Here is a 26,291-nt window from a genome sequence, read left to right as displayed (position 1 = left end):
CGGGATTTGTTACAAACAATGCGAATGATGCAGGTATATCGCGGGAGCTGCTGCAGACGATCGCCTCTCAGAGCGGAGTGAGTCTGGCGGCGCTGGAGCGACAGCTGGCAGGCTCCACGGCGGCGGCGGGTCAATATAATTTTTATTTTATTTATAATGAATACTATTATTTTTTTGTGAATGAAATATAAAAAAATAAGTCAATAATCAGGCTAAATAAATAAATAGAAGCTCTTAATTTTTTGTAGATATTAACGAACCGTACCGAATCGGAACCCAACGCAACGAAAAAGAGCGATATTTTCGGTTCGGCGCTATCGCATTTTGGGTCTACAGGATCCTCAGACTAAATACATAAGGACTAGTATCACACCCAAATTCACGAACAAAATTTTCTGCCATTTTCTAAGGAAAACGAGCTTAGATTTCATACATATCTTATACTAAACAAGATAATGTCTTGCGAGGCAGGTCTTTATCTATTTAGTCTGAGACAGGATCTCATTATCTTTAATCGAACTACTGGGGTTCCCTACAAGGGTGCGGGGTATGACGAAAGAGGGAAGGGAGACTTACTCAGGCAACACTCGCGCCTGTATAAGAATGAATGAAGAATGTGTCTGCTTAATATAGTATTTATCACATATTCAAAAAAAAAACGTTTCGGGGCGTTCGACAGAATTAAGAACTTAAACCTGCTCCCATATGCGTGAGAGAAAGGGAAGCCAGATAGAGTGGCACAGTAACGCGTTACGTTACGAAGCGGTTTACCTATAAGTTATGACTTTAATAAATGGCCTCTGGTTACAGATTCAGGACTCAACCTGAGCACAAAGTCCAACAACAGTTCCGAGGACGCGCCGATGGACCTCGGCCTGAAGGACGACGACGCGCCTCTCAACCTCTCCTTGAAACCCACACCGCGTAAGATATCTTTCATTTTACCACCTAAATCATATTAATATTACAAAGTTTGTGTGTATGTTTGTTACTCGTTCACGCCGAAAGTACTGAATGTATTTGTCTGAAATTTGGAATGAAGATTATACCCTGGATTAACTCTTGGACTACGAGTATTTGCATTCATGGTTTACGCAGGATTTGGGAAGACTGAATTTCATATAGACGAAGTCGCGGGTTATTAATTTTTAAATAAATTTTTAATATTGTTAAATTAAATACAGTAATTAATTTAACAATATTCATGGAATTAGAATATTAAGAAAATGCTTATTTACTTACATGGAATCACAATATTATAAAGGCGAAAGTTTGTGTGTAAGTATGTGTGTGTGTGTGTGTGTGTAAGTGTGTATGTTTGTTCCTCCTTTACGTTGCGGCTACTGAAGCGATTTGATGAGCGAACTGAATTCCACGCGGACGAAGTCGCGGGCGTTCGCTAGTATGAAATATATATGAAAAGTGCTTTGCAGAAATCAACGATGAACAGTTAATTGTAAATTGATTTGATTACTAACTGCGAAAGCCTACACATCGTGGGGGGAAGAATAGGAAAAAAAAATGTATTAATTGTTTCTTTAATTTATCGCTAAATTAGTAACGTTTCATTTTTCAAAATTGACTTTTTAACTTTGCAAGAATATGGTTTGTGGAGTACTTATGATGTATTTTGTTGCAGCGAGCTCACAAGCTTCGGACGCACTGTCGCGTCTGACGTCACTGAGCAGTTCACTTAGCGCCTCCAATGACAGGATATGTGAGTATATATTCCTCAGACCAATTATTGTATAGGATCTGTGTCGCTAGGCGTTACTTTCCGCCAAAGTACATGATCAACGATCTAATGCGATAAAAACTGTCTCTATAGTATTGTTGTTTCATAGTTGTTATCGTGTTCGTCGGTTAAAGAGCTCTGTAAAAATACCTTTTTGTGTAGTTGAATGGTGTAAAAAACGGGAGAAAACATCTAGTTTATTATACGAGTAAGATATAATACCAAAACTAAGCTTTGAGTAAGATATATTTCCCAAATCTAAGCTTTTCATACTTCAATACGTCGAATTTCACTTTTAGCTCAGATGAATAAAAATTGTGCCATTCTTCAGGGCAGAATTTCAGAATATACCGTTATTAAAGAAAACTATTCTGATATCAACGAAACCTTGACAAACTTCTATGGCAACACGACACACACCTAATTTTATTGAATAAAGACGCGTTTACACAAAAACATAAATTTCCAGCACGACGGAAGCCCGGCGCGAAGCCGCGTCGCGTAGCGCCAGAAGTCAACTCTCAGGTGGCAGACTCTCCTCGACCCAAGTCCAGTGGTAGCGAGGATAGCGAATGTAAGTCAATTGTTCTAAATCATAGAAATCTTTCTACAAATGGAGTAAAGCGTCTACCTGACGATAGTGGCACAGTTTTTGCCAAGCTATATCAATTATTTAAAAAAAAATATGATAAACAACTAAATGAAATACATAGGAAGGTACACACATAGCATTTCGCCTCATTCCCGCACGGGTAAACCTGCCACTTGGAACGGTTAATGCATATCTCCTTTGCTTCTTTCGTACAACCTAGGACCTTTACAGTTTATTTTAATGATAAATGACCTGCCTCTGGTGATCAAGAACGCAAAGTGCTTGTTGTTCGCAGATGACCTCAAGTTTTTTTTGACTGTAGACGATGAGAATGACTGTGTTAGATTACAAAATGACATCAATCGAGTAGTTAAATGGAGTGAGGACAATAAGTTACAATTTAACACTTCTAAATGTGCCATAATTTCGTTTTCTAAGGCACAGTCTCCCCTTCGTTATGATTATAAGATCGATGGGGTACCAGCTTCGAGAGTTTCGGAGGTGAAGGACCTGGGGGTGATTTTGAACACGGAGCTGACGTTTCGTAATCACATAACAAAGTGCTGCAAGAAAGCCTACAAAAATTTAGGTTTTTTGCTACGTACTGTTAGGGGCTTCAGCAACATAAAAGCGGTAATAGTGCTTTATAATGCTTTGGTGAGAAGCCAGTTAGAAAGTAACTCGGTCATATGGGCTCCACATGAGGTTAAATATAGCCTGATGTTGGAGCGCGTACAGAATAAATTTATTAGATATTTGTATATGAGGCTGTATGGGGTATACCCATACTATCCATTAATGTACCCAACGTTATTTATACTAGGTATGGTCGGATATAATGAACTGCGGGTTAGGAGGGAACTGGCACTCGTGTTATATATCTTTAAACTCTTAAGAGGAAAGGTGTATAATGCGGAGGTACTAGTACAGGTGAGCCTAAACGTCCCGGACCGGTACGTGTCGCGGAGACGCAAGCCTCAGTTGCTGGTGGTACCGAGCGGACGTACTATTTTAGCCAAAAAAGCTCCGTTGACGTGCGCACTTCGCACTCTGAACGTCGTAGCTGAAAACATCGACATCTTCTCTTGTACTCTGAGTGAACTCACAAGGATTGCTGAGTGGTGTATTTGTTATACTAAGTAGGTAATATTAATTGTAATGTATATAGGTAAATAGAATTAAGTTTTAGATTTATAATATAGTACTAAGCTAGCGAATTAGGTGATACCTGTAAGGCTAGTTTTAAGTTATGATGATAATAAATAAATAAATAAATAAATAAATAAAGTTTGTTGGTTTAGGCTACTCTTGACTTGGCTTGGGCCTTTCCCTTTCCCTTCCAACGTTTCCATTCACCCTCGCCTTAAAATTATTAGTCTCCTTTCATTTATCCTCTCTATGTGACCAAACCATCTAAGATGAAATAGATATTAGGCACTATGATTAGGTACCTAACTACCTACAAATCCGCTTAAGTGCTTTATGTTCTGTGCTACATATTACCAGATGCCAGACATATATAAATCTAATCTATTAATAATTTATATTGCCGTCAAACTAGTCTAGGCCTTTCTTAAATGGCCATCATCACAAAAACAACTGTTCTAGCTAAATTATTGACTTATAACAGCAGTTTCCTGGCCCTCGAGAGAAGGCCGGCCCCGCAACTTAGGGCGCGGGGTCAGCAAGCCCAAGAAGAATACGGTAGCCTCGCTGCTGGCGCAGAGCAGAGCCCTAGGCCTCCGCCCCGCGCTCGCTCAGCAGCTGCTAGCTGAAACCGACCTGGTGAGTACATTGCTTAACTAAATTATAAGTACTTTTAATAACCTTTTTAGAGGCAAACTTAAGCTAGTACGGAAAAGACCCAGGAATTAATTTTTCTTTATATTTAACAGTTTTTTTAATACATATTTTAATTTTTTTTAATACATATTTTAAACAGTCTTTAAGCAAGTCAAATACTTGGTAGTTTTGAATGAATTCACTATTAACAGTTCTGCAATTTCCAATAAAACGATGGCTTGTACCAATGGCGTATTAAGATCAATGAGTTGAGAACTTGAGAGACAATTAAACTGTCTGACATCAAAAGAGGCGCAATAAATTGCTGTATTTAGGCTCAGGACCCCTATTTAAAGTCCATCGGTTGATATGATATTATTAAAATCACAAGTTAAAGACAATAAAATACGTTCTGAGATTGAGCTCTGTGTGAATATTGGTTATTGTTAAACATGATTATGTGGCACAGGACAAATTGCGGGCACTGCTCGGCGAAAGCGTGAGCACGGACTCGGAATGTCCGTCCGACAGCAACCCTTCTGACTCCGATGCTAGCGACGGCGGCCGGCGGCACAACGACTCGCAACTGCGCTTGCCTCTTGCGCTTGGTGAGTATACTCTACCGTTATGATGTCCTGGTAGCTCATTGGTACCTACAGTCCGACAGCAACTGCCGAACTCCGACGCCAATAACTGGCCGACCGCTCAAGGACTCGCAGTTGAGCTTGCCGCTTGCTCTGGGTGGGTATACTGTACCTTTTTGATGTCTTGGTACCACTGCCTCATTGGTACAGTCTGACAGCAACTGCCCAACTCCGACGCCAATGACAGTGGCCGACCGCTCAAGGACTCGCAATTGCGCTTTCTGCTTGCTCTGGGTGGGTATATTGTACCTTTATCATGTCCTGGTACCACTGCCTCATCGGTACCTACCGTCCGACAGCAACTGCCCAACTCCGACATCAATGACAGTGGCCGACCGCTCAAGGACTCGCAGGTGCGCTTTCTGCTTGCTCTGGGTGGGTTTACCTGTTGGTCTGATTGGTCTGATTATATTCTATATTCTAGGCTTCGTGATATCCTAGTACCTTCTGCCACGTTGGTACAGTGCCACAGAATCCGACGGTGGCTGGCGGCACAACGATTCGCAGCTGCGCTTGCCGCTTGCTCTTGGTGGGTATACTCTACCGATTATGACGTCCTGGTACCTCCGACCTACCTCGTTATTACATTCGACAGCAACAGCAACATGACTCCCACACCAGCGACGGCGGCCGTGAGCACCACTCGCAGCTTTCCGCTTGCTTTGGGTTGGTATACTCTACCGATTATTACATCCTGGTACCTCTGCCTCATTGGTACATTCACATTATCCCTGTATGTAAAATGTGTATTACAAAGTTATACTAGCTAACGGTTGTATGGTCGCAGGTTGGAAGCGGGTGACAGTGATCAAGGGTCTGTCGCGCAACTGCAACATCAAGGGCGACGTGTCGTACACGCCGCCTGAGCCGCACGCCGGCCTGCAGATCAAGTCTGCACATGAATTGCACACAGTATGTACACACTGGTTCATTTATTCAATATGTCTAGTTTTTAGAGCTGAGTGGTGGAACTAATCACTTAAAGAGGGTCTAGCTCTGTGGTCAATAAAATATACTTCAATTGTTTTCTTTGAAGTAAAACTGTACAGATCTGGACTTGGGTGACAAGCTGGTGAATGTCTTACGAAAAGTGTAATCAGGCAAGGTTGTTAAGATGCGTGCCGCCATATACAGGCATAATGAAACAGTGTTTGTTATTTTAAACTACCAGTAGATGGCGTTCTTAGAGAACTTTGAAACTATCCCTTTATGTGTCCTTGAGAACCTGTTGCGATGCAGTTACGCCTGAGGCTTATAAAAATTAATAAAAAATATTTGCCATGTTTCTTTTTAAATCATCAATATTCTCCTATATTTCCGTTCCTCGTTACGTGTTAACAGTACAAACATTTTAGCTATTGAATTTTGAATATGACAATGTGGTTTGACGAAGTTTTATTAATAATTCATTTGTCAATATCTTTATTCTAAAGTTCCTGGAAGCGAACCCCAGTCCGCCCCTGTGCCGGGATAACTTCAGTCTGAGCGCACGCACGCTTTTGGGGGAGTACATACAACCGTCCCCGGACAACTCGGAGCCGCTCGTGTTCAACGAGGCTGAGATCACTAAACGGTAAGTGACGCACTGCCGCTACTACTACAACCTACTTCCTACTAATATTATAAACGCGAAATTTTGTATGGATGTTTGGATGTTTGTTACTCTATAACGTACTAGTGAAGCGATTTAGCTGAAATTTGAAATGGAAATAGATTTTACTCTTTATTAACACAGACTATTTTTTATCCCGGAAAATACATGGTTCCCGAGGGATTTGTGAAAAACTAAATTCCACGCGGACAAAGTGGCGGGCGTCCGCTAGTTTAAAGTATAAATGGTGCTGAAAATCTTAAAAATGTTTATGTTTCAATTTGTTTGATATAAATACACGTAGCTAAGGCCAAACCAACGCGTCCGCGGTGGCGTGAACGGTGGCAATCAGCCCTGCATTCTGTAAAGTTACAACGATGTGATATCGCTCATTTAATTTTTAGCGTCCTATAGAAATCAAGTTACAATCTAAACTTGATATAGGTGAATATTATTACATCGACGAGTATAAATAGCGGAATCACACCCCAAATTTAATCACAGAATACAGTATACGCGATTTACAACGACCATGCACGCGAGCTGGTAGCCGCGATTAGGCGTAGTTGACTCACTTGTTGTAGTAGAAGATCCGTATTAGAAAAGACCTTCACCCATCTGATCTGAAATCTCCTGGCCAAATTATTATGAACCTTTTTTAACTATTACTGAAATTGGCCAGCAGTTTTTGAGGCTACCTACTCGTTAAATTTTTCAACGTACTAAATTTGATATAAAACACTTCTCATCCATCACACAGATGGATAAAGGTCTTTTCTAATACGCATCTTGGACTATTGTGTTATCGCCGCGTTGCAACGACTTGCGGTATGGACGGCTTCTGTGTGCTCGTGGCGTTCGAGCCGTCCACATCTCTTGTTGTGTAATTCTTTATGGGTTACTTGGGATGGAGTGACTTTGACTGTTAACAAATACTCCCCGTGTTTGTTAACAGTCAAAGAATCCTTTAACCCTACACACAACGTTCACAAGTGCGTGACTCCACTCAAGGTAATTCTCTGCTATGCTAGGGTCTTATTTTGGTTACAGTTTGATTTGTTAATAAAGTCCTGACAAATGTTTGAATCGTAACCTTTGTTCGACCTTAGTTTTCTTATTTTTGTAATATTTTCTGAGTTTTTGTAGTATTTTTCCGCTAAAAATTGTTGGCTGTTGTAGGCTAGAAGAAGCGCGCGCGCTGGCTGCTCTCAGCGGGCGCCCGACGCCGCCGCCGCTGGAGCGCCGCATGGAGCTGGCGCGGCGACAGCAGGCCGCCAGAGAGGCCAGGAAGGACGCCGGCGGCCGGGGGAGAGACCAGGTAACGCCTCATTAACGATTATTTTTTTTTTTTTAAGAACACTTGCCATATCTTTTAAATATGACGAAGATGTGATAAGCTAATTCAAAGAGAGCGTTTTTCTGGTAATTTATGACTTCTTCATTTTACACAAAAAACCATAGAACTTTTTAAGAAGAGAGATATTATGTATCCAAACAACCTAATGCAAACAATTTCTAGCATAGTGAGCATTTCTAATTATGCCTTACAAACTATCAATTAGTTTTACCTGTTAAGTAGCGCTGCTAAAAACTGCTTCAAAGCCTTTCAAACTGTTCCATTTCAATAATATTCTTTTCCTTAGTAATTAAGTTTCAGTATAAATTAAAACTTTATTGTTAAACTCAACTATGGCAGGATATGTGTTTAAATATAATATAAAAGACCTATGTAAATGTACCATATTCTGGCAAAATAAAGATTGATTGATTGATAAAACTGTATTGTTCATTCTTCTAGGCCTCTCGTCTAGTCCGCGATTACGAGAGATCGGAAAAGGCGGAATACGTCAAACGTGAGAAGGAAGCTCGCAGTCAACATTTACTAGAGGTATGTTCTTGACGGTGATGCCTTAATTTATAACTGTACTGTTTGTCTGTTGCATACTGAACCCATATTATAGGATGCCAGAAAATATATAGACACTCTAGTCATGTCATCGACAATCTCTAACGCTGGTTCTGGTACAGACTGAACCTAAAGGTAGCATCGTAAATATGATTGAGAACCGTTAGGTTTTATTATGTTTGTACCCGAACTACTCGTATAATAATAATAATAATTGATGTTTTTGCTAAATTTTGTCTGCGTTTTTCGTTGTGTGAATGTTTATTTGCCTATAAATTTATGGCACAGTTTAAAAGTTATACTTTATACCCTCGGGAACAAAACATTTTTTTCTGACCTTTGCCTTATTTTATTGTCTAATATTTTCTGGTATCGCGGTTTAAGGTTTCAAATAGTATTTAAATACATTTATATAACTTTATATTTTATTACGTGTTTAAAATATGTTTTAATAGTATTTTTCTTTTTGGGAGAGGGTTAAAGGTTTTTAAAGTTTACGTGGAAAGGATAGTTTAGTTAGAAAATATTATAATATGATTTTGGATTTTCAAATGACTATTTATTTTTGGTATGTTTTTATCAATATTCATTGTTTTTGTCGACTTATCTCTTATTTAACATTATTTCGTCTATAATATGGGAAAACTAATATATTATCTGTTTTTTATATTTATGTGTTTTTTTCTCCATACATGTGCTTGTGTTTGTTTTATTTTTATTATCAATTTGATTTGCTTGGCAACATTGTGCTCACAAGTAGATTGTCTTCTCCAAAAGCAAAAACGGACTCTATAGGTATAACGTTAAAGTTCGAAATTGAAGTGGTCACTTTTTGCTTTTACGTAGATAGCGTAGCATTCGAACTCTCTGCCGTTTTAATAACCTATCTATGTAATAGCTCGATGAGTTTTTTAGTAAAGTAGTTATTTGTCAAAAAAAGCAATACTAGACAAAATGACCACTTTACTAAGGAGACATACCGACACATTACATATAGATAGTTCATTTAAAACGACTGTTACTCGCCGCTTCTGGTAGTTTTGTGTGTTATGAAGTAGATGCCAAAATATAACTCTTATATATGTAAATGTATTTTATCTGAGGGGGTGTTTATGTCTAACTAAAAAGAAATCTTGACGATGTTGTCAAAAATCCAATTGATAATAAAACAAGTGATATAAGAAAACTAACAAGAGAATAAATTCGAAACAGCAAATCAACAAGAACCGGTCGCAACTTACGATCGAGGCGTTGCCAACGCCTAAAGGTTTGGACGAATGGAAAATGCCCGAAATCGTCATGGGACCGGCAACCAAGCCGAACAAAGACCGAACCATGCCGCAAATTAGTCTGTCCCTAATACCAGTCAGTGGTCTAAAAGAGAATACTCCAATTAAAACAATGAACTTAGACCACAATTGGAAAGAAACAGAGGAATACAATGCCTTAGATAAAATGAAAGATTTCGCCGAGAAAGCGGCTTTCGATCTCCCAAAAAGACAGAGCGACAAGTACTTTGATTTCTCATTAATAAAAACTCCCGATAAAAGAAAACCAGAGAAGGAGAACAATCTAGAAAAACTCATAGAATCATATTCGAGGATATCCGAGTTCATAAACGGCTGCAACTGGTCCAAGCTCGACGACGCCAAAAAAGACGATCCAAAAAGTCTCGAGCAAAAGTACTTGGACGCCAAAAACGAATTTATGACCCAAAATTTAATGTTGATGCCCAAGGATAGCCAAAAGTCTGTACTAAAAGATGTCATAGATTTAAGCGGCGAGGATGAAATATTGACAGATCTTATAGCAAAAAATATTAGCAAAGGGACATTTAACGTTGGAAAAGACGGTGCATTGTCGATATCCGTGCAACCGATGGGGAAGGACGTTAGTCCGGTATGTTATGGAGTTACGACTAACTTTTCGGGTTAAGCTAACACCTCTTTGCCTTTATCTGTGGGGTTTTCACTAACTTTATTGTGTCACATATTGCAGATTAACCAAACTGTATTAATATGGATTGAAAATGCTCTTCAATATGTATCTTAGTCGCTAATGGTTCTTAAAGATTTACTTAACTAATGCGCACGTTTCAAATGAATACATTAATTCATACTCATTCGACATTAAAGTACAAGCAGGCATTTCAGAAGCTCATGATGATTGTTCATACATTTTTGTTACTATTTTGCTGTGAAAAATATATCACACATTTTCGACAAAATAATTCCAATGTACATTTCACTTTGATCCTGGCGTTCTCAAAATATTACCTCGGACAGGATTCAAATTAAAAATTGAAATTTTATATCGAATTTTAAATTGAATATTTCCGAGACTGGAGACGCTTAACTGCGTATCGAGTTGGGCTTTGAATCTGCTATATTGTCTTATTGCTTGATTCAGTGTTTTTGATTACAAGATCTAGTAGCAAACTATATTAAAACCTACCAAAGATTATTACAAATGTAGCTCTTAAAGTTGGAAATGTTAACATCTAATTATACCTGGTTCTCAGTAAGTGAAATATGAATTATATGATTTATTTTATCATATCCTAAATTATAAGAGAACTTTTTATGGTATAAAAAGAATATTTGATAGGATTTTTCCACTAACCGGTCTTGCGCTTACCTTACTCCTTTAAAACTCATAGGTGATACACACTTACGAGCACAACTAAAAAAATTTTGAACATTTTTATCGTATTCATTTTGCACGCTTTGCACAAAATATTTATTGAACTAAACATTTATTAAATTTATATTCTTTTATACTCTATTATTAAATTAAATTAACTTAAATAAACTTGATTTTGTACTATAATTTATCGTATTATTTAAGGCCAACGCAAATTTACCTACAGTCAAACTACGGCATATTTTACAACTTTTTCAATATTATTATTTTATCAAATAAAGTTAACAAATAAAAGATTTATTTTGGACATTCTCGTGGCTTTATGATAGGTATGTATGTTTTATATTGCGTATTCAACTATTAAATTGAAAAAGTTTTTGAGTATGTTGACGTAGTTCGACGCTTTGTTGGCGAATACATCAATTTCCTTTTTTACTTTTTTTGTTAAAGTCAAGCGCATAATCGATTTCACCATTTTCTTTATATATTTATCTTACGGTGTTAGTGCGCACAATTTTTATTATTTGAATAGATTTTGTTATAAAAGATTTTCAATCAAGTTAATGCTTTTTTTGAGGTCAAGAATATACTGCAATTTTGCTAATCTAAAACTGAAAGAAAAATTCCTAATAAAAGCTTCAATTAACAAAAGCAAAAAACAAGCACGCGTGAATTTATTCACTGATTTTCTTTATTTTTAATTTTTGTTTCATGTTTGCTGTTATATTATTTGCTCTGCCGCTTTCGATGTTGTTTTTGGCTATGTGAAGGCTAAAAAGAGGAAACAGGAGGAGTTAGAGAAGCAGAAAATAGAAGAACAGGCGAAAAAGCAACAGGTTTGTATAAGAATCAAAGTAGCCCATAATTAGTTTTACAATTTTATTTCTGCTACAATAGAAATATTTTGTACGCGCTAATTTCTAAATAAATAATAATTATATTCCTATAACACGCATAAGTATCCAATTTGTAATTGGTACTGACTTTATTCAATTCTTATACAGTTGTAACTTATGTATTATGTTTTCGTTTACTATAATTTGTTTCTATTTTAAACTTTACAATATCTTCATAGAACATAATTAATATTAAAGAAATGTTTTTGTTTAATAAATATATTGTGTGATTGGTATATAATATATGCGGTCTGCGTTGGGCCTTAAAATAGATGCTAGGTTACCTTTACTCTTAGATTACCTTCGACCTGATTGTTTAGCTATTCTATGCCTTATTTGGGTATGCTCTCGATAAATTCTTCTCTGACTAAGAAATTGGGATAGTCAATGGTTATATGTATAGAAAAAAGCCTCATCTATACTTAATATTGAGTTCGTTTGTTTGATTGAACGCGCTAATCTCAGGAACTACTGGTCCGATTTGAAAAATTCTTTCAGTATTAGATAGCCCACTTACCGAGGAAGGCTATAGGCTAATTTGTCCCCGTATTCCTACGGGAACGGGAACCACGCGGGTGAAACCGCGCGGCTAGTTATGTATACACGCTTATGTATATTCAGTAAGACCCATTTGTTGCAGGAACGGGAAATAAAACGGCAACAATCTATGCTTCTAAAGGAACAGGTACGTAACACCATTAGTGACAAATAGTTATAGTATGAACAATATCTTGCTGAAGGCACAGTATTAGTATGAATATAGCGCGTTTTCTTGCTCTTTTACGTCTTATAAATGGGTCCCTTAAACCTACACCCAAGGTCACAAGTCCTCGGACCTGCTCAAGAGGTTTCCTCTACCACAGAATCACTCGCTGCTATCCGTCACCATCGATCGTAGATCATTAGATAGGCCCGAAGCGTCGCGAAATTGTCATTTGTTTCGCAAATACCTATCCATGGAAAGTAGCACCTTTCCTCTTTATTCGTGTTGCGGCTTGTGTTTTCACATTTCCAAAATGAACACGAAGGCATAATTAAGGGATAAAACAAGAAAAAAACAGTAAAATATTTTTTTAGCCCACGTCCAATCACAGCATGCGCTCGTTGCGTACTAAAATAAGATGCGTGCGTGCACGTTTTTGAGTAATGACATAACACTGTGCGTTCTTTAATATGTAGGGGCCCATCTAACGATTTATATTGATGTCCGTCTCGTTATATAAGACCTCGTCATTGCTTTCCATCCGGCATACATACTATCATGTCTATGTCCATTATGTCAATTAAAAAAAAATAACATGCCCACTCCACATTATAGTTATATCTCTTTATATTATTATCATATTATCAGGAAATATCTAAACGTATCAGTTTTATAATTTATTATCATCAAAAATTGCATCCCACAATATAAACCATAAAAGAACACAGCAAGATATTGTTTGATGTATAATTGTAAATAGCAATGGGTTTTGAAAAATGTCTAATAAATTATGTTTTTTTTTTCTTTCCAATCGGGATACACCATCGTTCACACAGCAAAAGTTTATAACAGAGGTAATAGATACATTGTGATAACATTCTTCTGCTTTTGTTTTAGCGTTTCTCTATACTCTATGCCTCATAACACCTTTTTTATTAGTACCTTTTATAGTTCATATTAAATATTCTTCTTTCGGTTTGGGTCAATATGCTTTCTTTTAACAAACGTCCTTCAAAAACGTGCTTGTTTGCATGTTTCCTGTTTCTCAAATCATTATGAAGTTATGTTTTTAACATTCACATTTAGTTCTGTGAAAATTTAATTTGTGCTAACACCGAAAAATATTGTTTTTAAATGAAATTTAACTATATTCCTGCTTAGTAGATTAATCTAATATAGTCAACAGTTGTAAGAGGTAGTAAAAGTCGCATGATCGTTTAGTATTTCTTAGATTAGCAAACAAAGAGATAGGGAAAGCAACATTAATATTTCTTTAGTTCTCTAGAAAACGAAAATATACTGAGAGGCATTACTATCCGCCTATATGCGCGAGTATACTAAAATGGGCGGATAATTGTGCCTCTGAATGTAATTCTCATTGGGTACAGAATTCCATGCAACCGGAGTGGAAGGCTCAAGCTAGTCATTAGATTAGGATATAACATACAATGTATTATATAATTTGAAAATCTGTCACCAGGAACGCGAAAGAAGAAGGCAGCACACCACTTTCATACGACAACTGGACTCCAGAAGGAGATGGGAGGAGAGGGAGAGAAGAAAACATCAAAACCTCCTCGACCGGTTGCTGGTGAAGGAGAAGAAATTGCAACAGAGACGGAAAGAAATGGAGTTATTATCTGAACTCAGGTAGATATCTTTTTTTAAGCAACCGGTGGTCAGGACTCCAGAGTGAGGAACCTCCTCACAATACGCGCCGTCTCAAAAATCACTGCCTTCTGTATCCGACTCTTGATCCAACAGTTAAACGGAAACTTATGACCATTGACTGAAACAACTATCGGAACAATAATAGTTGACTCAACATCCCGCATGAAGGTAATCTCGTGAACAATGTCCAAGTATTTTGATACTTTTTCCTTTTCAGCTTTAACCAGATTATCATCATGTGGAACTGTAATATCAACAATTATTGCACGACCCACTGACCGATCGACTAGCACTATATCAGGTCTATTGGCAACCATATACCTGTCAGTGATAATCGTTCGGTCCCAGTAGAGCAATGCACTGCTATTTTATACAATAATATTATTATGAACTGTAAAAATAATAAGATCACCAATAAATTAAATTTGCTACAGACGGCCACAAGAAGACTCATCATTATCAGACCAGAAGTCTCTCCCTGATCTACATCGGATACCCGGGCTCAAAATACCGGGGCAGGCGATGGCTGACCTCTTGCAGGTCTTCGAATTCCTGCACAACTTCGGCCAGGCGCTTGGTTTTGGTAAGTCTACATGTACATTGATATTCATGAACAAAAGTCATCAACATATCAATGAATCACAAAGCTCAAGTGGCAATGGACGATACACTTGGCTTGATGTTTTGATGGATCCCAAGCATTGGCGCGTATAAGTTTGTTGATCAGGGTATGCACTTTTATGCACTTTAATGCAATTTAACCAAAATGGGCTAATGTGCATTGGATAAGCATTAATAAAACATTTGTTAGGGTATGCAGTACTTTAATGCATGTATGAAGTGCACGCTACTGGTCCCAAGAAGCTGGCAAGGCTAGCTTTCTTCTAGTTGGATGGACAACATCAAGCGGATAACAGGGAATTTCTAGAGGCAGGATCAAGGTTGTGTTGTTACAAAAGATTGATATTTATAGAAGACAATGAGTTATTCACTCATTTGGTATATTACATATTGGTGTGACTATACAATCATAACAATCTATCTATATATATAAAACAAAGACGGGTTTGTTACAACACTTATAACTCGAGAACTGCTGGACCAATTTTCATGGTTTTTGATTTGTTTGATTTGTCTCCGTCCAGAATAGCAGTAAACAATAAAAACTAGAGTTTTTTATTTGTAGGTATAGGGTAGGGGTAGGGAGAAGTGCACAAAAGCCAAGCGAAGCTTGACCGGGTGCGCTAGTATAATAATAAATACCATACTACATAAAGCCTACTATCATACCTACCCTGCAGTGGGTCTATAAAAGTATTAATGCTGATGATTATAATAACAATGATTTGTCTATACCAACTCTATCAAATGTCCTTATTTACATATTTGAAATAACAAAAGAATGTGTTGTTACAGAAGTGGATTCCCTCCCGACACTGAACTCTCTACAAATGGGTCTCATACCCAACTGCAGCCAGGAGGCAGAGGAGGACCTCCTCAGCATACTCACCCGACTTCTCGTTATTGCTATTGGTAAGATCTGTCGTACGCTCTCACCGGCTCACATTTTTCGTATGGCTACTGAAAGTAGAGACTGAAATCGCCTGGCAAATTAAAAAAAAACATGTTAAACAAAGGAAAAGAACATGACTACATATATAAAAATAATAACTGGTGACTTGCGAAAATCGACCAGTGTAAATACGCTTTAGTCGTAAGATGCAGTTAACGAAGACGATAGTCCCGCTCCGTCAAGTCCGCGACTATGAGATTCCCCTGTTCAGAGTGACTTACATACAGTGCGTTGACTCATTCGTCCGACGTATTCTGGGCCGTTCGATGGACCTAGGTGTGGCGGAATCTACGTTTACTTTACCGTTTGCTACAGGGTTCCGTATGCTTCATTGCACGTTTGAATTTAATAAGCGGTTGTTCACAGAGGAACCGGGTATCCCGCACCCCGGGCGCCATACCACGCTATTGGGGCACGCGCTGCGGCTGGCCGAGCTCACGCCGGCCACGCTGAGCGAGGTGCTGCGCATCTATCTCTACGCCAACGCCACTGCAGAGATCAAGGCTCTCACAGGTACACAACCCTAACAGCCAGATTTTGATTAAGCCTGATGATAAGATGAATAATAAGATAATTCGGAGTATGACCTCAGTGGTCATGTCGGATTACCATCCTATCTCGGTACGAGAATCAGAGTAGAGAGTGCCTCTGTAATTTAGCACTTAAGTCATCAAGTTTATTATAATAGCCGTTACGTAAATGGCTAATCTTAACTTAGTTAGAAATTTTGGTCCAGCCGGGAAACATTATTATTTTAGACTTTAGTCTTCATATTAGTTGAAAGTTCAAGTAGCTCTGAGTGTAAAAGCATGTTATTATGTACATTTAGCTCATAGGGCTAGAACTCAAAGCCATAAAGTCATTTGTTAAATAAACTTTAGACATAAAGATTGAAGTAAACTTCTTTAAAAAATGAAAAACAAAGTGATGATCCTCAGGTATAACTGCATGGCAACAGGTTCTTAAAGTGTACAAATAGGGATTGTTTCAAAGTTCTCTAAAAACGCCATCTACTGGTAGCTTAAAACAACGATCACTGTTTCACTGTGCCTGTAAAAAGCAGCACGCATTAAAGACTCCCAATTACACTTTTCGTAACGCATTCACCTTACTCCCCAAGTCAAGCGTGCGTAAAGAAGTTTTGCTTCAAAAAGTAGGACATAGTTCCGTAATAATATATGCACACTTCAGGGTTGACGGTGGAGCGCGAGCGAGACCGGCGCGTGGCCGACCACCACCAAACCGACGCGGAGATACAGCTGACGTGCGCCACCACCAAGAACGGCTCCTACTACGAGCACCTGCACAATAACGCCACCTACAAACTGTCTGGTGAGTTTTGCCCCTGTCCCATCAGTAGGGTAACGAACAAGCGTCCCCTAACTCGTGTGCTCCTCTTAATTGGCCAACCTGGACGACGCATAAAGTTGACACCCTAGCGCAGGACAGTGTCGACATCGCAGTTTTTCCATTGCCACTTACTAACTGGACACTATTCCACTGCAAGAGCGAGCAATCGCAATTCGCGTAGGGCATATGTAATGATATCACAGAAAACAGAAAGGCCTCAGCCCTAAAAGGAGTTGAAAGAACTTAACCGGGGGAATAAGTTTTTCCATGTCCTACCCGGGCAAGGAGGCATTGGCTCGAAGCTCGTACCCACACCAGACTCATTATGGAGGAGATGACCTACACGACAGTGTAATCTTCATTCCAGAAGGTTCTACTACAATTCCAGTAGAACAAGTACTCCTAGGTGCGCAATAAATCAACCCCAGGATGACAATCCCTCTTATGCTTATGATTTAGTCTTAGAATTGTTCGTTAGTTCGGTATTTAATAAAAATGACTAATAAAGTAGTGATTGATTCACGAAATATTTCTTTATGTAAGTATAATATCTAGGGAATGGGCAGATTTTTAGAATATCATTTTCTTATATTAGAATATTTTTTTCTTCTCTGACATTTCGCTACATTTTCAATTTCTGGGTCAATCAGTCAAAAGTCATGTTTGAAATTCAACTTATCATGATTTTGATTGATTTACGATCAAAAGCTCATGACATAATAATTACAGAACTCCTGCGAGACAAGCCATTCGTCGCGCTGAACCCGTCCAGCAAGGCGCGCATCCTGGCGCGCGTGTGCGACGAGCTGCTGCAGAGCCGCGCCGTGCTGCGCCAGCTCGACGCGTCGCTCGACCACCTCGCGCAGCTGCGCCGTGACCGCTACCTGCTCGACACCAAGATACGCAAGTGAGTGACACACAGTGTTGGCCACAAAAATGCCATTATTGTTGATTCTGGAAAAGTGGTCCATCGAGCCGGATGGCCTGGCCCTTCAAACAGCATTTACTAGTCTACAAGCACACACCCAAAAAACATCGTGAGTCAGAGTGTAGACATATTGTTGGCGACACAAATGCCATTATTGTTGGTTCTGGAAAAGTGGTCCTTCGAGCCGGATGGCCTGGCCCTTCACACAGCATTTACTAGTCTACAAGCACACACCCAAAAAACATCGTGAGTCATCGACAATAGAGGACAAACATAGTGTCATTTCATGTACCTAATATCTATCTTAGTGAAGGGAAAGACGAAGAGAAGGAGGAACTTCATGCAATCTCCATAACGGAGTCCACGTAAACGGTACACGTGCGAACATCTTCATAGCCCCGCGACTTTGGATGGAAGCTAGAGAGTAGCAAGGATGTGCATTCATTAGTTATCGTCTGCACTGCGCAGACGATAACTTAGCTGTGGAGTTTGCCTACACTTCTTCTTGTCGCACAGTGAGTTACATATTGTTGCTAGAGTAGACTTTTTAATGACGAAGTCTTTTGAGACAAGGTTAGATACGGAATATGTAAGACAAGGTATAAATGAAAATGATGTTTGACATTTGAAAGCCTTCGCTATGCTGGTGTGATATATTCTACATTGTAAGTATGATTTGGAATGTTGATTTGGAATGGAGTTTATCAGTCTGTATGTCTAATTCGCAGAGTACGCGTGCTCCAGCAACGAAAAGCGCGCGCTGAGGCTACTGAGAGACAACAGGCGCTTGCTCTAGAGCGCATGCACAGACTTGTCGACGACTCTTCGCATCATGCGAGCACGGGTAAGTCTCATATAATGTCTCCTAAAATTCTAGAATTCAGACTACCATTGTCAATGAACTATGTATGCTTTTACCACTTCCAGTTAAATTTAATAATGACAAACATGCATTAATTTGATTGATTTCGTACTATATATATATAAACATTTTTTTAACACGTTGCTTAAGTTACAAAAATCTTCGCCCGCGCAGTATTGGAAGCATTGATACAGTAATGCGGTTTACGTGAATTATGTATTTATTAATTATCTACATCCGTAAGAACAGTGTAGATAATTAATAGATACATAGAGTAATTTGAAACTGATGGAGCACTAGGAAGATATCATAACTTTATGTGCATCAACTGTGTAACGTTTACGGAGAGTCTAAAGTCTCTTTAACGCTGTTTTTTATTACTAATATTTCAGCAGCTGCTGAAAAATTGGCAGGGACTTTTGTATTGTGTTTTTTTTTATAATCTGGCTCTGAGTTCTTTGTGCATTAAGTTTTATTTCACACCACAGATACTGAAAAGAGCGAAACACCGAAGAAACGCGACAAAGAATCGTCGCCACATTCCGACGACAAGGCAAACACTCCGTCCCCATACAAAGACACGCCAGACGGGAGCGACAAGGAATTGTCGCCGTTGAAGGAACTCAGCAGTATGAGCGACAAAGAGATGATGAATAACAATAAAGACGATTGTTCTCCTCATGCTAAGACAGACAGTGTTATGGGTGACTGCGACGCCGGACTCAGCGAACCTGAGAGTGAGGGCACGCAGCCTGAGGAGGTAACTTTTTGTTTAGGTCTTATTGCTTTTATTTGTATCTATGTCTCATGGCTTCGCTCACGTGTAAAAGTTTTTTTTTTCTTTACTGAACAGTAGTGTTAACACAATGATGTTAGAAGAAAAAAGAGGTAGACAGGTTACATAAACCACATTCGATGTTCACAACTGGCACATCAAAATTATTTCAGCGGCGTTGTCAACGGCACGATCAGAGTACGGCGACTGAGCTCAGGTTTGCTAATTAGCATAGTTTTAACGTGCCACTTGCGGTCCGCGTATAACCCATCTATTTCTTTTTTCTTCTAACATCATTGCTTTTACCATTCGCTGCCCGCGAGTATTTTATCGAAAAAGCCCGTCTGCGTTGAAGAATCCGACAGTCAGGGAATGCGGTTTTAATCTACCGTTGTGAGCCATTTAAAAAAATCTTTATATTCTTCTATCGCGCGGAGCATGATACTGTGCTATTGCCCTGAGTTTACTTTATATTTTTTTACATGTCACGTAACGGATACGATGGGCGACCGGTCGTCCATTTAGGAGTCAAGAGGTTAACACAATTTAATGATGATTGGTGATTGATGATGATGAATGGTCTAAACGCCAACTCCAATAAATCTAAAACTATATTAGTGTCAATTGCGTGTCTATGTCTACTTTAAACATATCGTTCCTTCAAGTATATGGTGATTGGTTCCCCACAGGATGAAGACAAGAATCTATCGTCAGAAGAACTGGCGAGGAAGCTCGAGAAGCTGACGCGACAATCGGAGCAGCAGCTGATAGCGCTGGCGGCCGGCTCGCACGCGCTTAGAGCCACATGCTATGGACAGGACAGGTATATTTATTTATCTATACCACAGAATAAAGAACGATCCAGAATGAGTCTTGCGCGGTGAAGCCGGTGAAACCCATAAAAAACCTTTCTTTTTTTTTCAGAATTTTTCCATTCATTCATTCAGCCATTTTTCTTGACTGATATTGAAAATTACTAATGCGACGCTTCGTGTCGTACTGACTTGAGAATGATATTATTCAAAAAATATTCGCAATAACCTTCCTCTACCTTCCAGTAAATAGTCCTACTAATACAGGTTCAGCCGTTCAAGAGATTTGCCCGGACCTACAGACATAATGTACTGTTTCAGATACTGGCGCAGGTACTGGTCCCTCGGCAAGTCTGGGGGCGTGTTTGTGGAGGCTATGGAGTCCGCCCAGCCCGAGATATTGGACTACCAGGCCAAGTTGGAAGAGGCCGCCGCCGAACCGGCGCCCAAGGTCAAAAAAGGTATAACTTAAGTCTTCTATGCAATTCCTAATAGTAAAACATCCGTATTAGAAACGACCTTCACCCATCTGTTTAATAGATGAAAAGTATTTTATACCAAATTTAGTACGTTAAACAAATATGTTGTGATTAGGTTGCCTAAAACCTTTATTATGAACCATTAATGATAGTCGCAATATATTTTTCAACATACTCAACTTTTCACTTCATCCATTAAAAAGATGGGTGAAGGTCATTTCATACATGGATATCGATATCGTAGGTAAAATAATACTTAATAGGAAAAACAGGCAACCAACGCATGTTTTATAAATATAGACGTATTTTATATTTAAAGCCAAACCGCAAAAATAATAGACTTCGCCATATTACGGAAAAGCCATGAATTTATTTCTTCTATTAGCATACTCTGCACAGACAGCCAAGAAATACATCTAGCGCCTCCAATTCAGGTTTTTTATATTTTTGGCCAAACTATTTTATGGATAGGTAAAATAGATTAATTATAGTATCTTGATTATCTAGATAATTTGCGTACCACACGGACTTAAACAATCTTTGTTAATTTCAGAGTAAGCACTAAACCATATAGCATTATTCATGCTAAATGCCTCTAAATTATCTCTTTTTCTTTCTTCTCCATTTCTTTTCCTGTCGTCTCATTATTTTTCAGAGAATTTGCCCATACATTTGTCATTCCTGTTTACCAGACGGCATACACACAATCAAATTTTTCAGAGTCAATGTCACCATTTTTACCATTTATCGTAAACCGTTAATATCTCCTAAGGAATTAACACCAATAGTAGGTGTACACAATAAAAAATTACGCCTTTCTCAGGATTTTATTGCTCGTTGAAATCGCTTATATTTTTCCTCTCAGTCTAACGAATATTCGCTAGTTTCAGACTACCCGACCGTGATGGTTATCCCACTATAATTTACATGATATGTTTGGAGTTATACATAGACTGCCAAAATCATCCTTCCTTATGGCTTCACCGTAGTCGGGTAAAATGTTTCTATACTTTTTATGTGTAGTTCCTTATTTAAGATTTTTTTGTATTTTTTTACAGCAAAAGAGAAGTCCGAGCTGGAAGAGGAAGCAGAAGACTCGGAGCAGAGCCGGGAGGAGGACGAAGCTGCGCAGGCGCTGGAACTGAGGAGCATTAAAAGCGAGCTGAACCTCAGCGACCGCACGCAGATCATCAAATACGAGCCCAACGTGACCCATGGAGCGTGCAAGGTGGAAGGTACTGGAACTTTTTGATAGTGCTGTTAAAGAGCCCATAACCTCATTTTAGGTGTAACACATCTTATAGTATAAGAGACTAATATTTTTATTCAGACAATAAAACTTAAAAATAAGCTAAGCTAAAACTAATACAGACTATAAAAAAGCCTACTGAACAAATAAAGCTCTCCCACTCAGAATGAAGCTGCAGCTAGCTTATACTTTATGAATAAATTTTTCCCTTTTCGAAGTTTTAAAGTCTGAATAATTTCATAAAATCACAGTTTTGTTCTCAGTTTAAAAATGTCCCTTTGTAACATTGTCCATTAGATTTTTGTAACTCCAGTAAAATCTTATTGCTAAACCAGAATCTTTTTTTACAGGTTCAATCAAAATGGAAGAGAAATACATCCAGCAGCAGCAGAGCCATGAGGAAGAAGACATGCTTGACATAGAGGATTCCATACCTACCGCGTTCTTGGTTCAAAAACCTACGCACAAACCAATGTTCGCAACCCAAGCCGAACCTATGGACAAGCCACAGGAAATCATCAAAGTAGAAAACGTTGTCAAGACAGAAGAAGAAGAAACAGAGGAGAACAAAGACAATCTCGTAAACAACTTAGAAGAATTACGCAAATTGGCAGAAGCAGTATCCTCCCAGTTGGACGCAGCCAAAAAGGCGGAATCGGAAAAGTTGGAAAACGAGGCGAAAAACGTCAAAACGGAACCAGAAATCAAAAGCGAAGTTTTGGAAACAGATTCCGCACATTCTACTCTTTACACAAAAATGTTGGAAGGCAAATGGTTTTCAATACTCCGTCATGAGAGCTCATTCCTTACAAGCATTAATGAAGAAAAGATATCAGATATACCAGTGTTCTGTGACAATGAACACACTTGCAGTGAAGTGATTAACTGTCAAGGTCACAAATGGGATGTGTCAAATAATTTGCACTTGTTGAATGACCCTAGTCTGTTTACTTTAAACTCTATGGTGACTAGTGTCCAAGTGCCGTCAAATATGGTGTATTCTGATTCTAGTTTGACCATGTCTGGACTTGGTCAAGAAATGTTGGATTCCAGTGTGAACAAAGAAAGTAGCGTCCAGGACGCCGAAATTGAAGAGGAATGCAAAGAACAGGTAATTTATTTTGTTTTAGAGGAAAGCTGCTGTTAATAAAATAGGTAGTAGTAGTAGTAACCAAAACTAATAAATGGACCGACTTTCAAAATTTTTACTCTCTGGTTGTGTAAGTGCCGCAGGCTTCCTTAATGGGACCTCAGCGGCGTCACCGGGGGTTTTAGGTGAGCGCAGAAAGATCGCCTGATGGGGCCCGTAGGCAGAAGCAGAAGATGTGAGCGGAACATCTCATTAAGGATGTCTCCTCTGAGACTTGGACCTCGGCTTTGAGGGTCGTTCTGGAAGCATGTTTTGGCTTGAATTTCGGGCTCCCGCGAGATGGTGGGTTAAAAAACCCACTGTTTAACTTGTCTTACATCAATAGCAAGCTTTAATACGAGTATAAGCGAGTAATATAAAATAGAACACACCACAATAAATAAATTTTGAATCTGTATTGATGGAATTCAACAGATGTCAAAATTTGTCAAAATTTATTTATTCATAATTGTGATATATGATCTTATATTCCAGGACAATGACCTGGAAAAGGAACTACAAGCGGACGCTAACAAGGAGTTGGCACTACAGAAGGCCAAAGCATCCAACCTGTCCAGCTTGGGGCTCCTGAACTTTAACGCCCTGTCCACCTATGTGACATGCGACAGCCCACCGCCCATACAGATGTCACCTGAAGAGCTAGAACAGTTGGAGCACTGCAAGGTGCATGGCATGCCCGTGAAGATTGAAGGCAGTTACGTGCCGAAGGATCTGAGGTGAGTTTCTTTTGCCAATGCCCTGGCCCATAACCTCATTTGTTTTTATGCAATGTCTTATGAGACCAAATAGAGTCAAACCAATTAGTGGCTTAACTTAAGTCGCCATGGTTATTAAAATTCTTTCGGTATTTCACATCTGTTTGAATGCACATTAAGGTAATTGGTTATCTCTGGACTTGTATTACACTTAAATTCACCAAGAAAATTATCTGTTGTTTTTTGAGGGGGGACAAGGTAAACTCACACATTGTAAATATTTAACAGCATTAAATATATTTTGTGTCGTTACACTACACAAAACTATAAATTTACATCGATATTCACACACATGCAAGTCTAACACAATGAAACATCGATTCTATAGACACGTTAGATCGTGATCATATACTTTTGATAGAGGAGTAACGTCTATCAAGGCAAGTCAGGTAATGGGTCTGAGATCCTAGTAGAACATACCGCGTGATTATTTTTAGACTTTAGAGACTGTCTCAATATATCGTTGAGAGCGGTCTATGTAATTCACAAGCACCAACGCACGCATATACACTTGTACGCACTCTTTATTGTGTTTGTGTTAAGTTTGAGCGCGGCCTTCAATGCTACTTTTTTTAGAGTTGACAAAGTTTTGATATTAAACTATTTTTACGGGTTATTTGTTGCTTTTATGTTAATTTTGACCCAAAAGGCTAATTTACGTCCTAGAACCCAATTTCCTTTATGAATGATCCAACCAGTATAAGTTAACTGTTTCACTTAACTGTTTATTTGTTGGTATTTACGGGTTTTTCATATTCCTTATTAGGTGCATTCTGACCCAAAAAACATTGATCTTTCCACTAAATATTTACGTCCTTCAAACCAATTTCATTCACGTTCTAACTAGTGTATTTGATTTAACTTTAATTTTCACGACTTGTTTGTGTGAAGATACGGCTGGTGGCGCATAACGGAGGAGGAGCAACTCAAGCAGCTGTTGGAAGCGCTGCACCCGCGCGGCGTACGCGAGCGTGAGCTGCATGCGTCCTTCCTGCACCACCTCGCCACACTCAACAACAAGGTGAGCCTGCTCTGCGTATATAACCGACGCCCCGCAGTTTCTCCCGCATAGTTCCCATTCTCACGAGAATGCGGGGATAAAATATAGCCTATTACACTCACAAACAATGTGGCTTTCTAGTGGTAAAAGAATTTTTAAAATCGGCTGAGTAGATCCAGAGATTACTCCCTAAATCTGTCAATCCCGGTATTTATAATTTTTAATTTTTGAAATTTTTGAAATTTAGTTATTAACAAATCCCTCGGGAACTATGGATATTGAAAGGTAAATTCCGGGATGAAAAGTATCCTATGTGGTAATCCAGAGTAAAATCAATGCCTATTTCAATTTTAAGAAATTAAATATCACGTGTCTCAAAATCGGTGAAGGAAAACATCGTGAGGAAACCTGCATACCAGAGAATTTTCTTAATTCTCGGCGTGTGTGACTTCTGCCAATCTGCATTGGGCCAGCGTGGTGGACTATTGGCCTAACCCCTCTCATTCTGAGAGGAGACTCAAGCTCAGCAGTGAGCTGCAGCTGTAGCGGGTTGAGAATGATGATTCCAATTTGGTTTAGTAGTTGCAGCGTTAAAAAGTAACAAAGATCCATACAAACTTTCGCGTTTATAATATTAGATATCATATTTTTATCTATTTATTATATATTTATTTTATTGTCCACAGCTATACATAGACCATGGCGACAGTGGCAGTCAGCTGTCCGCCACGTCGGCAGAGCGACTGATGGCGCGGGGTGGCGGGTACCCAACTCCAGATGAGCCCAACACTTTCTGCGCCGTCACCGCCAGGAGGGTGGACATGCAACTGCTGGCTACGGTGAGTATTCTTCGTTCTCTCTTTATCTTCATCTTCTTCTGAGTCATTTTAGTACTAGTTTGTGTTATCTCTACATATAGCGGCATACAACATTGTCAAAATAGACAACTGCATTCACGACTGCGCTAATATTCAGAAGCTGTAAAATATTCATTTATAGGAGATGGTCCAAAATTGTATGGAGCCCAGGATCAGTCATTGTACCCTGGCGGAAATAAAAGAAAATATTTTTTTAAACTATTTTTGATTATACAAATCTACGAATTTACTTTATTTCTTTAGAAATAATATTCATTATCTCCCAAGAAATGCAACACTGATATGGGTAATAATGGCGGATTGATGACGTATTCAAT

At 38.8% G+C, this 26,291-nt stretch overlaps 1 protein-coding gene across 10 annotated transcripts in view; it reads left to right on the top strand.

The window, feature by feature from the left end:
• Window positions 1–26,291, top strand: part of LOC112051684 (bromodomain adjacent to zinc finger domain protein 2B) — a 111,600-nt gene that overhangs the window by 63,567 nt on the left and 21,742 nt on the right. For 6 of the 10 annotated variants that reach the window (XM_052886990.1, XM_052886993.1, XM_052886988.1 and 3 more), the window contains exons 13-41: window positions 34–129; window positions 811–924; window positions 1,640–1,717; window positions 2,205–2,309; window positions 3,958–4,112; window positions 4,579–4,717; window positions 5,541–5,665; window positions 6,187–6,326; window positions 7,524–7,662; window positions 8,143–8,232; window positions 9,463–10,149; window positions 11,664–11,729; window positions 12,430–12,474; window positions 13,329–13,346; window positions 13,973–14,142; window positions 14,598–14,746; window positions 15,580–15,696; window positions 16,103–16,249; window positions 16,928–17,068; window positions 17,816–17,993; window positions 18,743–18,858; window positions 19,365–19,636; window positions 20,341–20,474; window positions 20,785–20,924; window positions 22,001–22,177; window positions 22,542–23,302; window positions 23,816–24,057; window positions 24,988–25,117; window positions 25,783–25,935. In XM_052886990.1, coding sequence (XP_052742950.1) covers window positions 34–129; window positions 811–924; window positions 1,640–1,717; window positions 2,205–2,309; window positions 3,958–4,112; window positions 4,579–4,717; window positions 5,541–5,665; window positions 6,187–6,326; window positions 7,524–7,662; window positions 8,143–8,232; window positions 9,463–10,149; window positions 11,664–11,729; window positions 12,430–12,474; window positions 13,329–13,346; window positions 13,973–14,142; window positions 14,598–14,746; window positions 15,580–15,696; window positions 16,103–16,249; window positions 16,928–17,068; window positions 17,816–17,993; window positions 18,743–18,858; window positions 19,365–19,636; window positions 20,341–20,474; window positions 20,785–20,924; window positions 22,001–22,177; window positions 22,542–23,302; window positions 23,816–24,057; window positions 24,988–25,117; window positions 25,783–25,935 — 5,024 coding nt within the window. The remainder of the gene's footprint in view (window positions 1–33; window positions 130–810; window positions 925–1,639; window positions 1,718–2,204; window positions 2,310–3,957; window positions 4,113–4,578; window positions 4,718–5,540; window positions 5,666–6,186; window positions 6,327–7,523; window positions 7,663–8,142; window positions 8,233–9,462; window positions 10,150–11,663; window positions 11,730–12,429; window positions 12,475–13,328; window positions 13,347–13,972; window positions 14,143–14,597; window positions 14,747–15,579; window positions 15,697–16,102; window positions 16,250–16,927; window positions 17,069–17,815; window positions 17,994–18,742; window positions 18,859–19,364; window positions 19,637–20,340; window positions 20,475–20,784; window positions 20,925–22,000; window positions 22,178–22,541; window positions 23,303–23,815; window positions 24,058–24,987; window positions 25,118–25,782; window positions 25,936–26,291) is intronic. The other 4 variants (XM_052886991.1, XM_052886992.1, XM_052886996.1 and 1 more) reach the window with 4 other exon arrangements.

Source organism: Bicyclus anynana, chromosome 18, assembly GCF_947172395.1.
Source record: "Bicyclus anynana chromosome 18, ilBicAnyn1.1, whole genome shotgun sequence".
Taxonomy (NCBI): domain Eukaryota; kingdom Metazoa; phylum Arthropoda; class Insecta; order Lepidoptera; family Nymphalidae; genus Bicyclus; species Bicyclus anynana.
The sequence above is the reverse complement of the archived record's forward strand: the minus strand, read 5'-3'. Positions and strand labels throughout refer to the sequence as shown.